Raw genomic sequence first — 15,235 nt, 5'->3', positions numbered from 1 at the left:
CTACAATGTTACTGCAACGTGGCGCGTCATCTCACGAGCCCACCTGGGGTGGCCACTGCCAAGTGCCAGCCGCTGATTTCCACCTCCCCCGGTATTCCAACAGGGCGCGTCGTCTCAGGTGCATGCTTCGGAAACCCACTGGTACTGTGCCAATATGTGACCACCAGTTGGATCAGACCACGTTTCGCAATAAAATACACTCATTCAAGGTTGCGTACAGCCTGTCCTCCTAGAGTCTTATTTCATCTACTATACCCTTCTGATCATCATTGTATGTGCACTGCAAGCGTTCGGAATCAGGATAATTTGGTCAATTAAAACCTTCTGCTCTCTGTAGCTAAGCTGTAATGCCTTTAGTTTTGTAGCTAGGAAAAAAGGTTCACCAGCTTTGGGAAATCAGTCACTGACGCTCCATAATAATTTAAAAATAAATTTATTTACAAGTCTTGATTAATTATTAACGTGGGAGACACATTTATATTCTAATTTTTTATTTATGATTATAATATAATCAATACAATTGAACAACAGAGAAAAGAAAATACTTTAACTAAAAAAAGATATTATAAAAAGATATTTATTTAATAAGTTATATATTAAATTATAAAATTATTTTTATTAGAAATTAAATCTTACTTATGATTAAACAATTTCAATTTGTAGAGATAAGAAATTACTCTGTTTTATAGATGGGATAAGAACGCGTTTGAGAGCCGAGTACCGTTGGGACATCTGTTTTCTTTAGTGAAAAAGACGCAACCCGTAAAGGGCAAGTCATCTCACATGATACATCGATCCACTCCCTGTTTCTACTTTCTTTCTGAGCAAGTTCCTTGGTTCAACCAAAACCCTCTCTTTCTTTAATTCAAATCATTTACCAGCCCATCTCACACCTATATATAAAGCACTCCTCTTCTTCAGTCTCAATCCACACACAAACACAAAAGCTATTCCGGCTTTTATTCTTCTCCTCCTCATTTCACGGATTAGTGTTTTCTCAACAAAATGGCCTCTTTTGTTTCTAAAACTTTCTTGAAATTATTCCTGGTCGTCTCTCTGTTTCAAATCTCTTTGGCTACGAGAAAGCTCAATGAGCTTGTGCAAGATCAGCCTCAGCTATTGCGATACCACAATGGCCCTCTTCTTTCGGGCAAGATCTCCGTTAACCTCATTTGGTACGGCAAGTTCAAGCCTTCCCAAAGATCCATCGTCTCAGATTTTATCACCTCCCTTTCATCTTCTACACCCCAAAACGCCCAGCCAGCTGTTTCCACCTGGTGGAAAACCACTGAGAAGTACTACCATCTCACCTCCAGGAAACATTCTTCTCTATCCCTTATTTTGGGAAGGCAAATAGTAGACGAGAGCTACTCATTGGGAAAATCACTCGCAACCAAACAAATTGTGGAACTGGCTTCTAAGGGTGACCAGAAGAACGCCATTAATGTCGTTCTCACTTCCTCAGATGTGGCCGTTGAAAAATTCTGTCTTAGCAGATGCGGCACTCATGGATCTGCCTTGGGCTCAAACAGTGGCCAAGTTAAGGGCAAGAATTACAGGTTTGCGTACATCTGGGTGGGGAACTCAGAGACACAGTGCCCAGGGCAATGCGCCTGGCCATTCCACCAGCCAATCTACGGACCCCAGAGCCCACCCCTGGTGGCACCCAACAATGATGTGGGTCTGGACGGCATGGTCATCAACTTGGCTAGCCTCTTGGCAGGGACTGCCACGAACCCATTTGGAAACGGCTTCTTCCAGGGCCCGGCCGATGCTCCTCTAGAGGCTGCATCTGCTTGTCCTGGGAAATATGGCAAGGGGGCTTACCCTGGTTATGCAGGAAACCTTTTGGTGGATCCTACAACTGGTGCTAGCTACAATGCACATGGAGGCAATGGGAGAAAGTACTTGCTTCCTGCTTTGTACGATCCATCTACATCATCTTGTTCGACTCTGGTCTGAGAAAGGGATTAGTGGAGTAGTATGTTTTGGGCAGCAGATTAGTGGAATGTATACAGAGAGTGCCAGAAACTGTGATTCGTTCATTTGTTATATTGTTTTGGTTTTCGGACCAATAATAGAAGGGCAAATTACTTTGGTTTGCTTCTAAATTAAATCAGACCCCTATAAATTTTGCATGCGCTATATAACACTATCTTCTTCTTACCGTTATCTATTCTCGAATGATTCGTTGTGTGAACGAACTCCTTTTTAAGATTTTATTTTTATGTTCTTTTAGAGCAAAGCTAATATTGATGGTGCTCACCTGTTCTAAACAATTCCAAATTCTGCTCTTGTTCTAAATTCTCTAAAGCATTGGCAATGACTTATATCATATCTTATCTTCATTTTCATATTTACTTAATATTCATTTAAATTGATCTACATTAAATTATGTATTTTTAAAATTTTGCATAAATATGTATAGTATTTCTTTAAGTTTAAAGAAATGTTATTCACTCTTTAAATATTATTTTATTATTTTTTACTTTCATACTCTTTAATATCAATTTAGTAAAATTTGTATTAAGATGATTTTAATATATAAAATATGTATTAAATTGATGATATAAAATATTTTTTAATATATATTAATATTTATTGATGAAATTGGTCATTTTGAGTAATTGAAAAATAAAAAGGTAATTAGACTAAAGTGTTACCAACTAAAATTGGCATGAAGCGATTAGTATAGGCCAATCAATTCAATAACCCCAAAAAAAATTTAAATTCATTTTCTTTAGTTAAAATGGAACGTAGATGTCACGTTTATTACGCAAAATCTTTGTATAGCCATTCCTAATGAAATATTTTGATCATTGGTATGGTAATAGAAAAATGATAGTATGTCTATTCATATATTTTTAATTTTTTAAATGTAATAAAATGATTATTAATAAATTTAAGTATATTTTGTTTTTTTCTTACTAATTAAAAATGTTTAAAAATAAAATAAAAAACTAATTTATATTAATGTGCAATTTAATGGATACATTTGATAGTCCATTGTCCATCGTAAGAGCATTGGCATTGGCTTCATCAAAAGCTAATGCAAATGCATAAAATAATGAAAAGGTGTAAAAAGTCACTGCATTGGATTCATCAAACCGTAAATGACAAGTTTTGACCTACAATAAATTGATAGTTTCCTTCAAATATGAAGGATTACTGCACACTCATCTTCCTATTATTTTACTCAATTTTAATTCTCATTACCGAACACCTTTCCCAGTTTTCCTCTTCATTTTCCTCCCGCGTTTTCTCTCCCCCTCTTTCTTTTTCATTTCTCGCACGAAACAGCACACGGATATCATCAATCCATCGAAACAGCACTTGGATTCTTCACAAGAATCACTCTGATCTGGACCGATTTTGAGACGAGCTTCTTTTCCAAGGCTGGCCGTAAGTTTTCTCTTCCCCTTTGTCTCGTTCTCTCGTTTTCAAGCTATTTATCCTTCTTCGTTCCTTCGATTCTTGGAGCAGGTTCATCTTGGGTTTTGTATAGCGCAAGGACCGGATAGATTCGTGCGTTGAAGTTTATCTTCAGGTTCATTGGATTTGTTTTTCGATCAACTCTAGTTTGGTTTCACCCTTCTGATTTACGGTGAGCCCCAATTGGGACTTTTGCTCTCTGTTCTTGGACTACTTTGAAAAATAATTTCATACCTGAAAAAAAATACTTAATAATAGGTTTTTTCCCGAGAGATTATGATTTTGTTTTTCTTTTTTCATTCTCTTGTCTTTCTTTTGGGGCCATGAGCAAAAGCAATACTGCACGAAACATAAGAGTAGACCCAGCTTGTTTTTGTTAATCAATGGAGTAGTTGGATTTTAGATTTGAGTTGTCTGAAATCATTAACATTATGATCTGTATTATTGTTAATATAATTCCTGGTTTCACTTTGATATTTTCCCCGCTAGTTTTGTTATATCTACATAATCAACTAATTGGCCTCTTTCTGGTCATTGGCAGTTTGTGTTTATTCGCCCCTTGGTTGGATTTATAGTTCATTTGAATTGTACTGTAAAATTGTATCCATGATAACTTACATGTACCATGTACATCTCCTATTTTGTTGTAGGATGAAATTGTCAATGAAATCTAGTGGGGTTGTGTGTATCTACCATTCTCCTATCTGTTTGTTTTTTAGTTTAACCTTATTGAATAGATAAAATATGCTTCCTCGATCATAATTACAATGTTAGCCCAACAAAAAGTTGTCCATACAGAAGATTTCAATATCTGATACAAAAATTAACATAGTTGAATAACCACCAACACCATAACTATTATCCTAGTTCCTATTGAAACCAAATTTTAGTTTGGTTTAGATGTATAGTTTTTCATCTTCAGAAGCTTAGTATCCAAGAAAAGGTTTTATGAATGAGAGAGATAGAGAGAGAGAGAGAGCATGGATATGAATAAACAATTAGTCTTGCCTGGGTTGGAGCAATTAAATTTAGTATACAGTTATAACAATATCTGCCAGGTAAGATTAGTTTTTATTAATGATCAAGAAAAAAGCAACAAAAGCATTATTGAAGTATGCACGGTATATACTTTAAAAACACCTAATGAGAGAGACGAGAGATGAACAAAAAAAAATCCTGGAAGCTAAAGCTAGAAAAACACAGGTGGGCTGCCATCCAATGGTAGAGTGATTAAAAAAGTAAAACCTTATTGAATTATGTTATCTTCAAAACTTTGATAATTTCTTCTGAAGACAGAGCAAAAGCACTTAGAACATGAGGAAAATGATCAGTTGAAGTTCAAACATGTTGAAAGACAAATAAAAATATAGGCATATGTATACACAACCTGCCATTTCTGTGTAGATCCACAAAGTTCATCTTTAATGTCAAACATCACCTTTAAGACATTTTACCAGCCATGCAACTTGTATTTATTTTCTTACACATGTCCACCACATTGTCCTGTCCTATTGGTGGTCGGATGTTAGAGCTGAAGTGGAAACTAGGTGCTATAGTATAAACTTGATGATTTATTTTGTGTTTTATTTAGTCAATAGGAAAGCTTCTGTTTCCTACAAGCCATGCCTGTGCACACTTTTCGAGAGTTAAAATAAGAGTTGAGCTGAATTTGTATTCTTTTCCTACAAGTCATGCTGTATTTTTTAACTTTAACAAGCTGAATTTGTATAGGTTTTATTAGCTCTAGATGTTGCAGCTCCATATAATTATTTGTGATATTGCCTTCAATTCCCTTATTATTATAAATATATCCATATAAGTTAATAAAAGGCACAATTTATACTGCCTTCAAATTAAATGGAAATCAATAATTTAAATATCAAATTAAATTATTAATGTACATATAGTAGGTTTAATTACAAAATATGAAAAAAAAATATTATTAAAAAAAATATTATATTATTATTTTGATGAATCCATTAGTTAATTCAATGTGAGATTATAGATAGGAAGATTTTAGAATTATGAAAAATTTATACTTTTTATTAAAATTTGAAGATAGTTTTAATGAATCCAATGTTAATGCTCTAATAACCAGAATGTGCTGGACAAAGGAAAGGAAAACAGTGTCAGTTATGTATAACTTGGGCTACAAATCTGGCCTCACAGGCCTGAACTCGACCCATGTATATATATATAACATATCAGATCCCAGAAACCTCCGAATAAAAAACTCGATTGCTGCTCCCGTCTGATACCCACAATCAATGGAGTGCCACGACCACGAAGACTCCCCCAAGTCCGCGCAAACCCCATCCCCACCATCCACCGCCCCTTCTACCTGCTGCAAATGCGGCGGTCCCACCACCTTCGCACCACCGCCACCGTTCTCCGAAATCAGCCCTCCACCAGCGTACCGCCCCATCCGCGCTCCGGCTATCAACCTTCCCCCAAACAACCATTCACAGCATTGGCATTGGCTTCATCAAAAGCCAATGCATCTTTATAATTTGATGAATATAACTAAAACTGACCTGCATTGGATTCGGTAAAGGTAATTCGCTCAAGTTTTGAGCTACAGTAATTCGGAGACTTCTTTCATATTTGAAAGACTACTGTTTTACATTCATCTTTTATTTTATTGTAATTTTAATACATAGCCGGTTTATTTTCTCTCTCTCTCTCATTTCCCTCCCGCGTCTTTCTCCCCCCCTTCTCTCTTTCTCTCGTTTTCGTCCGAGCTCAGAAAATCGAAAAGGACCCTTCTCCTCCACGCAAAATCAAAGCAAATCCATGGTTTCTCTCCAATAATCAAGTGCGATCTTCTTCTCCATTTTCTTCCCATGTTTTTTACTCTCTCCCTTTCTCTATTTCTCTCTGTTACAGTATTTCCTCACCGATTCTTCCCCTTCTCTTTTCTTCATGTAGAAGCAGAGTGATTTACTGGGTTGCTTCCTTCAGCACTTGGCACAACCTTCAGGTTCGTCTCCTCTCCAAATTTCTGCAACCCTAGGTCTATTTTTTTTTTTTTTGTTCGTTTGTTTGTTTTGTTTTGTTTTAAGAGTGGTGGCGATTGAGAGTGAAGAAGAGGAGAGGAGAAGAAGGGAGCGGCGGGTGAGTGGGATTTTGGGGTTGAGGTGGAGCGGAGGGTGGTTTTTGTGGTGGTGGGTCTGGGGGAGGATGGGTTGGGGATAACGGGGTGTTAGAGAGTGGGTCATGATGCAGTGAACATGTTCACTTTTCAGCATATGGATCGGAGAGAGAGGTTGAGGTTGAGAGAGGAGGCGAGAATAGGATAGACCCTGTTTAGAGGAAAAGAAAGGAAAAAGGGGCTACAAATTTATATGTGGATATGTATGTTTGAACTATGAATTTATATGTGGATATGTATGTATTTTTCCATATCATTAAATGGTATGTGGTGGCCACTCTGACTTTTAATCTTGAGCAAAGTACTTCTGTTCTTCATGCCATGTTATATCCCTAGTGAATCATGCAAGCAATTATTCATGCCTAGCTAGTGAGGAGTAGCAAGATTATTGGTGTTACACAGGTCAGCTTGGAGCGAAAATTTTCTGGCTTGAGTAAATTTTTCTGGCTCAGAATATGATATAAATGAACTGTGCAGAATAGTCTCCTTAAGGCAAAAATATGCCCTGTTTCTTTTCTTGCCCATGTTTTATTCGACACTACATACCACTGTGTGAGGTTGATTGGATATTAGATTTATTTGGTCACATAGTAGATGCTGACATTGCTTAACTAGAAAATTGTTTGGTCACATGGTAGATGCTGACCATGCTTAAAAACAACCTTCAAGAGTAAAACATCATTTGTGTCAAAGGGAAAACAAAAATTTTGTTAAACAAAGGAACATGTGGAGCATGTCAAAGGTAACTGAATTGTATGGTTATGAAGATTGCAGTTGCCTCCAAAATAAACTGCTTCTATTTCAATCTTTTTATATATAGTTAAATATTTCCTAAGCTACAAGCTAAAATCTGAATCTATTTACACCAAACCTGCTGGATCCAGAACAAAGCGCAAGATATGGTGTTCAAAATAAGAACTTTCTGTCTCTTCACAAAAGGTTTACCATGCCAACTTAGGAAATCAATAACTGCAAAGGAGTAACTTGAAAATGGACAGAAAGCAAAATGATTGATCTTTTCTTTTCTTTTTCTTTTTTCCAAGTAGAAGAGCTGCTACATATATAAAGCATTTTAACCAGGTCACAGACTAATACTAATTTCATTATACCAACACAAGAAGTATTTATTTCCTCTCTATTTTGGGTCACGGGCAAGGCCAGTCAGTTTGCTTTGCTTACTGCACTTTACTTTGCTTTTTTCCAATGCATATGACTGACTTTGGTTTTATTTATTTTGTGATTTTCTAAGGTGCACTCAGTCTTGCTTTTGGCTCTAGCAACCAACACAGATTCTGGTATTGCATTTTCTGGATCCATAAGGTCTGAAAACCAACTCATGTTTGCTTATAACCAACTCATCTGAAAACCAACTCATGTTTGCTTAAATGGTAAACCTGTTTTGTAGTTTAAAAAATAAAAATGTTATAGTTGGTTTAGAAAATTTTACAATAACTTCAGAAGATAAAATGTACTTCAAAGATTGCTATTTATGTAGAATTTCAGATTATGGTAGAATTTCAATGAGGTATTCTGTTTTTATTAGTCAAAAATCTCTATGAGGTGGTACTGTTTTTGTGTCTTACTAGCAGATTTAAGACAAATTTCAGACTTAAATTCTCAAAAGTGTTCTGTTTTTTTTTTTTTTTTTTTTTATTTCAATCTTTTTGTGTCATACTAGCAGATTTTTTCGTGTCAATTGTAGTCATATACTGCTATATATGCTGATGTTAAAAGCTTGAAATGTACTGCCTTGTTTATTGTGCTGTGTTTTATGTGCTGCTTTGTCTGACAAGTTAATAATTATAATTCTCCTAGGATGGACAATCTATTGGATGAGGACCCATTCTTCACCACTCTCTTACAAAGTGGAGGAGAAGGTCCTATTACCACTCCAACATTCTCACAGCATTCTAATGTTGTGGTCGCTTCAACCCCCCTTCACGGTGAAAAGAGGCCTCCAACAAAAAAAGTTCAAAGAGAAGCTTCTTTCACTGTTGAGGAGGATAATGTACTTGTCTCTGGTTGGCTCAACATTAGTATTGATGCCATTCGGGGAACTGATCAGAAATCCACTCAAATGTGGGAGAGGATTTCTGAATTTTATCACGAATATAAAAAACCACAAACTATGAACCGTTCGGTTGGATCATTGATCAATCGTTGGTCCATGATTCAGAAATGCACAAATAAGTTTTGTGCATATCTAGCTCAAGTAGAGTCATTGCACCCGAGTGGTGCAACCGAACAGGATAAGGTATGTACACTTTTCCTTTAATAATATGGTCTATTTATGTAAAATTAAATTATTTGACACTATTGTTTAAAACTTTTTTCAGATTGAAAAGGCAAAAATATTGTACAAAGAGATGGAACGAGGAAATTTCACAATGGACCATTCTTGGAATCTTTTGAGACACCAACCTAAATGGCATCAACATATGAATATGCTGAATACGAGGAGAAAGCCACATGATAAACGTCCTTCAAATGAGCAGTCAAGTGAAGTTTTAGGCGATGTTGTGGAGGAGCATGTTGAAAGGCCTGCTGGAAAAAAGGCTGAAAAGGAAAACTTGAGGAAGCGAAAGGCTCAAGAATCATCTGATGCTGAGTTCAACATGGCATTAGGAGCAATGACCGAGGATAGACGATTGTTCATGGTGGAGAGAAGAGAATGGCAGACGAAGGCTGATCACGATAGAGGTGCACAACTGGAGCTTGATAAAAGAAAGTTCGATGCTGAGATGATGAGCAAGGATCTTTCTGGTATGAATGCCATGCAGCAAGCCTACTTCCATAAAGTTCAGAAAAAAATTTGGGAAGAGTCAATGAGTGATTCAGATGGTATATCCGAATGACCCTTCACAATTATCCAGCTTTTAGTGGCTGCTTAGCCACAAGACTTCCTGAGGAAGCATGTGGCTGGGCAGCCACTATGAATGGATTTTATTCTATTTGTTTTGAATGGAAATCTTTGAATGAATTTGTGGTTGGAAAATCTGAATGTTAGTTTAGTTTTTGGCAATGTTTGTGGATAGAAAATCACTCAAGTACCCATCTTTTTGGAAGTGTTTGTGGATGGAAGTTGTATTTGCTGGAAGTATTTGCTGAATGGAAGTTGTAGTTTTAAACTTGTCTTTTGGACCTGTAAAGTGGACATTAAAATGATAATGCAAGTTGTTTATGGATGTCATTTAGTAAGGCTGATTTTGTACATTGTTATGTGGCTGGATTTTTCTGTTATGAGAGATGTGTAGCTTTTAAAGAAGCTGAATTTGTCTTGGTTTTAAGAAGATGTTGCAGCTGTTATGTGGTTGTATTTTTCTGTTTTGAGGCTCCAAAATAACTTAAGAAGATTGAATTTGTGTAGAGATGATTTTAGCTCCAGATGTTGCAGCTGTATTTTTTAACTTAATAGTATAGTTTGTAGATATGTGTAGCTTTTAAGAAGCTTTGGTGTAGAGATGTGTATTGATGAAGCTGAATTTGTCTTGCTTTTAAGAAGATGTTGCAGCTGTTATGTGGTTGGATTTTTCTGTTTTGAGGCTCCAAAATAACTTAAGAAGCTGAATTTGTGTAGAAATGATTTTAGCTCCAGATGTTGCAGCTGTATTTTTTAACTTAATAGTATAGTTTGTAGAGATGTGTAGCTTTTAAGAAGCTTTGGTGTAGAGATGTGTATTGATGAAGCTGAATTTGTCTTGCTTTTAAGAAGATGTTGCAGCTGTTATGTGGTTGGATTTTTCTGTTTTGAGGCTCCAAAATAATTTAAGAAGCTGAATTTGTGTAGAGATGATTTTAACTCCAGATATTGCAGCTGTATTTTTTAACTTAATAGTATAGTTTGTAGAGATGTGTAGCTTTTAAGAAGCTTTGGTGTAGAGATGTGTATTGATGAAGCTAAATTTGTCTTGCTTTTAAGAAGATGTTGCAGCTGAATACGAGATTTAGCTCCATATAATTATTTGTGATATTGCCTTCAATATAAATAAATATAAATATATCCATATAAAGTTTATAAAAGGCACAATTGTCTCTGCCTTCAATATTAACACATATATATATGTATATGTGTGTAGGTCCATATAAGTTAATAAAAGACACAATATATACTGCCTTCAAATTAAATGGAAATCAATAATTTAAATATTAAATTAAATTATTAATTTACATATAGTAGCAAAATATGAAAAAAAAAAATTATTAAAAAAATAATATTATATTATTATTTTGATGAATCTAATGGCTAATCCAATGTGGGATTATGGATAGAAAGATTTTAGAATTATGAAAAACTTATACTTTTTATTAAAATTTAAAGATGGCTTTGATGAAGCCAATGTGAATGCTCTTAATGCTCTAATAACCAGAATGTGCTGGACATAGGAAAGGAAAACAGTGTCAGTTATGTATAACTTGGGCTACAAATCTGGCCTCACAGGCCTGAACTCGACCCATGTATATATATATATATATATATATAACATATCAGATCCCAGAAACCTCCGAATAAAAAACTCGATTGCTGCTCCCGTCTGATACCCACAATCAATGGAGTGCCACGACCACGAAGACTCCCCCAAGTCCGCGCAAACCCCATCCCCACCATCCACCGCCCCTTCTACCTGCTGCAAATGCGGCGGTCCCACCACCTTCGCACCACCGCCACCGTTCTCCGAAATCAGCCCTCCACCAGCGTACCGCCCCATCCGCGCTCCGGCTATCAACCTTCCCCCAAACAACCATTCACAGCAGGCCATAATCCTCGCCCCCGTTCCCCAGTCCCAAAAGGTCCCACTTGTCTCCCCTCCTTACCACTTTCAAGTCCCCACCAAAAGAATCCAATCCCCCAACGACATCCGCCGCTTCCATGACTCTGATTCCGGCAAGAACTTCCTCGGCTTCATCGTCGCCCTCTCCGAGTCCATCCGCTCCCGCAAAATCTCAGACCCATGCCACGTGTCCCCTACAATCAGCTCCATCGTCTCCACCCTCGAAACCCTAATTCGCTGGATCGACGAAATCCCTCCTCTCCAGCAAGCAGCTCGCTATGGTAACCTCTCTTACCGAGCGTGGCATGACCGCCTCACCGAGAGCAGCGAGTCCTTGATGCTTAATTTTATCCCCGATGATCTCAATTCCGCCACGATCGAGATCGTCCCGTACTTCACCGACAGTTTTGGGAACTCGAGTCGCATTGATTATGGTACCGGCCACGAGACCAACTTCGCCGCTTGGTTGTACTGCATAACTCGGTTAGGGCTTATCATGGAGGAGGATTACACAGCAGTGGTGGCTAGGGTTTTCGTTAAGTATCTCGAACTAATGAGGAAGTTGCAATTGGTTTATTGCCTGGAGCCTGCGGGTTCACACGGGGTTTGGGGCCTCGACGACTATCATTTCCTGCCGTTTATCTTCGGGTCGTCACAGCTGATCGATCACAAGTACATGAAGCCCAAGTCGATTCATAATCAGGATATACTGGATAATTTTTCGAATGAGTATCTTTACCTTGCGGGCATTGCGTTTGTTAAGAAGGTGAAGAAGGGTTTGTTCGCGGAGCACTCGCCGTTGTTGGATGATATAAGCGGAGTGCCTACTTGGAACAAGGTCAACAGCGGGTTACTGAAGATGTATAAGGTGGAGGTCTTGGAGAAGGTCCCTATCATGCAGCATTTTCTATTTGGATCGCTTATCAAATGGTATTACCTTTCCTCCGTTCTATAAACGATAAGAACAGCGTTTATGTGCATAAGGAATTGTGTGCTTTTGCTTTTTCTGTATTTTTGCTTTTCCCTCCTGGTTGCGGCGACTTGTGATACACATGTTGTTTCCGCAGTAGTCATTGATTTGTAGGCATACATTGATAAACACACGATCCCAACATTTTTTTTTTTTTTTTAATTCAGTTATATAGATGATCGTGATCCACTGCATCTAAGGTATTTGAAAGAATAGTAAAAGGAAAATATTCTCCGTGAGAACTGATCAGTGGGCTAGAAGATTCCATATAGAGTTTGGCACCGTTGATAGCTTGAATGATGGTTTTTCCGCCCAGGGAATTGATTTTGCATCAGTTGTATTATGTTGACTCATATATATCTCATTTAATCTTCAGTAGAACATGCATTGTGCGATAATGCCCCAGAGCAACATGGTGTTATCAGGTTAGCTCTGATACAAATCGTTGTGACCTAGGGCTGTGGTATCCATAAATGATTATTCATGGTTGTAATGGCCCCCATTTGCTTGTAAATTTAGATTGACATAATGCACTCAATGTAGGACTCAGATGCATTGGTCTATAGACTGTAAGGACTAGTCACAATTAATACACTGTCAACATGTTATACAGATTATGTTTGGAAAATGCCCTCGCACTTCACAAACCAGGGTACTAGAATCTTCCTTTCTAAAATTCTAACGTCTTTGTCAGAAGAAACCCATTCTAATTAGTTGGCTCTAATACTCATTTTTCTTCTCTTGCATAAGGCCATCAAAAAAGTGTTAACGTTTTGTAGAGACAACTTTTGTAGCCTGAATAATGTAGGCTGATGGCCTGTCTCATTGAGAACAGCATCTGATCTGATGTTCAATTTTGTCAAGAATTTCAGACCTTGTTAGATCGCTACTTTGAAATTTGTATGTCACTGCCCATGCATTTACCACTTTCTAAACGGACGTCACCGCCATTTGAAAGTAGCTTATTATATACTTCACAGCTTAGATACTTCACAATTAATGCACTTTAGAAGAAGTTCAGGGGGAAAGTAAAGCTTTATGTCCATCTCTTTACATAAGTGGCTGTTGGCCTAAGATGGAAGCCAATAGTCATACATTTTTTTGATAATCGAAGCTAATATTCATACTAAAGGTGTCATCCTAGTCATACTAAAGCTCTTGTCTTGAGTTGTGTGAGTTAGTATCTTGGTCTTGTTTTTGTCGTTGTCGAAGTCCTGGACCAATTAGCCAAGAATGGATCAGCATTCTGGATGCTCTTGACTGAGTTGTCCCCTCTCAATGGTTCAGAATTGCGTAACATGATTAAAAACAACACATGATGAGATCATCTTTAAACCAGGATAACTCCTAGGGGTTGGCTCAAATGGTAAAGGTATTGGTATTGGTGGGGTATGCTCCCTTCAAGTTTAAAGTTCAAATATTCTTGAGTGCAAACAATTCCTATGGGCCAAGATTGAGGGATTTTCCCTTTGAATTATTCAAGGTGGACTTGTATGAAACTTTTTGCTGAGGGCCTGTGCACCTAGGATTAGTTGGGATGCTGTTCTCAAACACCCGGTGCCATTAGAAAAAAAATCTTTCAACCGGGATCATAATGGTGAGACCTGCTGCTTAATGATAGAAGTATGTGGGATAAGGTTGTGACAGATTGAGAAGTCTCTGTGATTAGTCATGGTACTTGGTAGGTTTTTAAGCTCTCCATATATGGCATCACCTCGCCCTTGGATGCTGGTTGGATGATTTTGGTATTTTGTTACTTTTCGGTTGAACAAGATCAGCATGGTTGGTTTGGGATGAAAAATGAATGGACAAGCTGGATGAAAAAGCCTGCTTATTTTTTCAGTTAAAGTAATCTTGTCCATTTATTTTTTAGCAGTACTCGGAAAATTTTAACCTGATGTAAGCCAGACTCGAATTCTTACAATGGTTAGGTTCTTGACAGTGAATTTTATTATTTAATGGCAAAGCTTTAATGGCATGGAAACTACGATTCATGCTTTGTACGTTTGAGTTATTACGAACTACGAAGTGAATAATTCCCCTCGGAAATTATTACACGGTGTTTAATTTTTGGTTTTGATTCATTCTACTCTAGTTGGTTTTTGATTTGTTAGTAAAGCTTTCTTTATTTTTAATCGTAAGGGTAAGGTGATTGCTGTTATTCTTTTTTATATATGATTTTATATTGAACTAATTTCTTCTTCTTCTCTTTTTAATCGCCATCTACGTTTCAGGGAGTAGCGAGTTGCGAGTTCAAGTCGTTAGGCATGTAGCTCTGGAACCTAGAAACCTGTTAACTTGGAAGTTGGAAATATACTTTTTGTAACACATATCCATTGAGGTTTTTTTTTTTTTTTTTTTTTTGGGTATTTTCTGCTGTTGTTATAAATATTTGAAAGTTTAACGGTGTTGATTGAAGGGAAATCATACAGATACAATTTAATTTCCTTATAAAATTTGTTTCTATTTATCGAAACAAAACAAAGTCAAACAAAAGTCAACTGAATTTTAAAAATAAGATATTTTACAAATAATAAAATGGCTGCGAAATGGAACGCTCCTCTAAATTTATGTGTATTGAATAGTTAATGTGATAAATGTTCTTGTCTTTTCTTTTCTAGGTGACGGGAATGTGGAAGTTAAGTTATAATTTATTTACTAGCATGAGCTTATATTAAATATATGGGTATTAGATTGATGTGGTTGGAAACTTACCGTGCTGCTACATCTAAGGTTGTGTTTGGTTATTAATCAAATTTAATTCATCGAAACTCATTTCAAAACAATCTTTAATGAAATTTATTATTTTTTGAACTTTCTATAGAAAAACTAAACTCATCTTAACTTGTACATCTCAATCAAAAAAGTTAAGCCTATTTTAATTTAATAAAGTTAAATTTATCTCAATATTTA

General features: G+C 36.8%; 2 protein-coding genes across 3 annotated transcripts; both read left to right on the top strand.

Annotated features, from left to right (window-relative positions):
* The first annotated feature begins 883 nt into the window (after positions 1-883).
* Positions 884-2,145, top strand: LOC122317417 (protein PHOSPHATE-INDUCED 1-like). The gene has a single exon (XM_043134508.1). It carries the CDS (start codon positions 1,006-1,008, stop codon positions 1,960-1,962), a length of 957 nt encoding a protein of 318 aa, XP_042990442.1. The 5' UTR covers positions 884-1,005; the 3' UTR covers positions 1,963-2,145.
* Positions 2,146-5,636: 3,491 nt separating this feature from the next.
* Positions 5,637-14,778, top strand: LOC122316014 (serine/threonine-protein phosphatase 2A activator). 2 transcript variants are annotated; one of them, XM_043132430.1, is made up of 3 exons: positions 5,637-5,891; positions 11,324-12,282; positions 14,557-14,778. In XM_043132430.1, exons 1-3 carry the CDS (start codon positions 5,700-5,702, stop codon positions 14,561-14,563), a joined length of 1,158 nt encoding a protein of 385 aa, XP_042988364.1. In that variant the 5' UTR covers positions 5,637-5,699; the 3' UTR covers positions 14,564-14,778. The 2 variants fall into 2 exon arrangements, with proteins under 2 accessions (XP_042988364.1, XP_042988363.1); XM_043132429.1 differs by lacking the exon at positions 5,637-5,891 and having other exon boundaries at positions 11,071-12,282.
* Positions 14,779-15,235: the final 457 nt, after the last annotated feature.

This window comes from Carya illinoinensis, chromosome 7, assembly GCF_018687715.1.
Source record: "Carya illinoinensis cultivar Pawnee chromosome 7, C.illinoinensisPawnee_v1, whole genome shotgun sequence".
NCBI lineage: Eukaryota > Viridiplantae > Streptophyta > Magnoliopsida > Fagales > Juglandaceae > Carya > Carya illinoinensis.
Note: the sequence above shows the minus strand (reverse complement) of the source record. Positions and strands in the feature narration are given on the sequence as shown.

What these genes read in the sequence shown, in the direction of transcription:
- LOC122316014 (XM_043132430.1), top strand. Translation starts at nt 5,700, where the DNA reads ATGGAGTGCCACGACCACGAAGACTCCCCCAAGTCCGCGCAAACCCCA. An exon ending in TCAACCTTCCCCCAAACAAC is followed by an intron (nt 5,892 to 11,323) that starts CATTCACAGCAT and finishes CCCCCAAACAAC; the next exon opens with CATTCACAGCAGGCCATAAT.
- LOC122317417 (XM_043134508.1), top strand. Translation starts at nt 1,006, where the DNA reads ATGGCCTCTTTTGTTTCTAAAACTTTCTTGAAATTATTCCTGGTCGTC.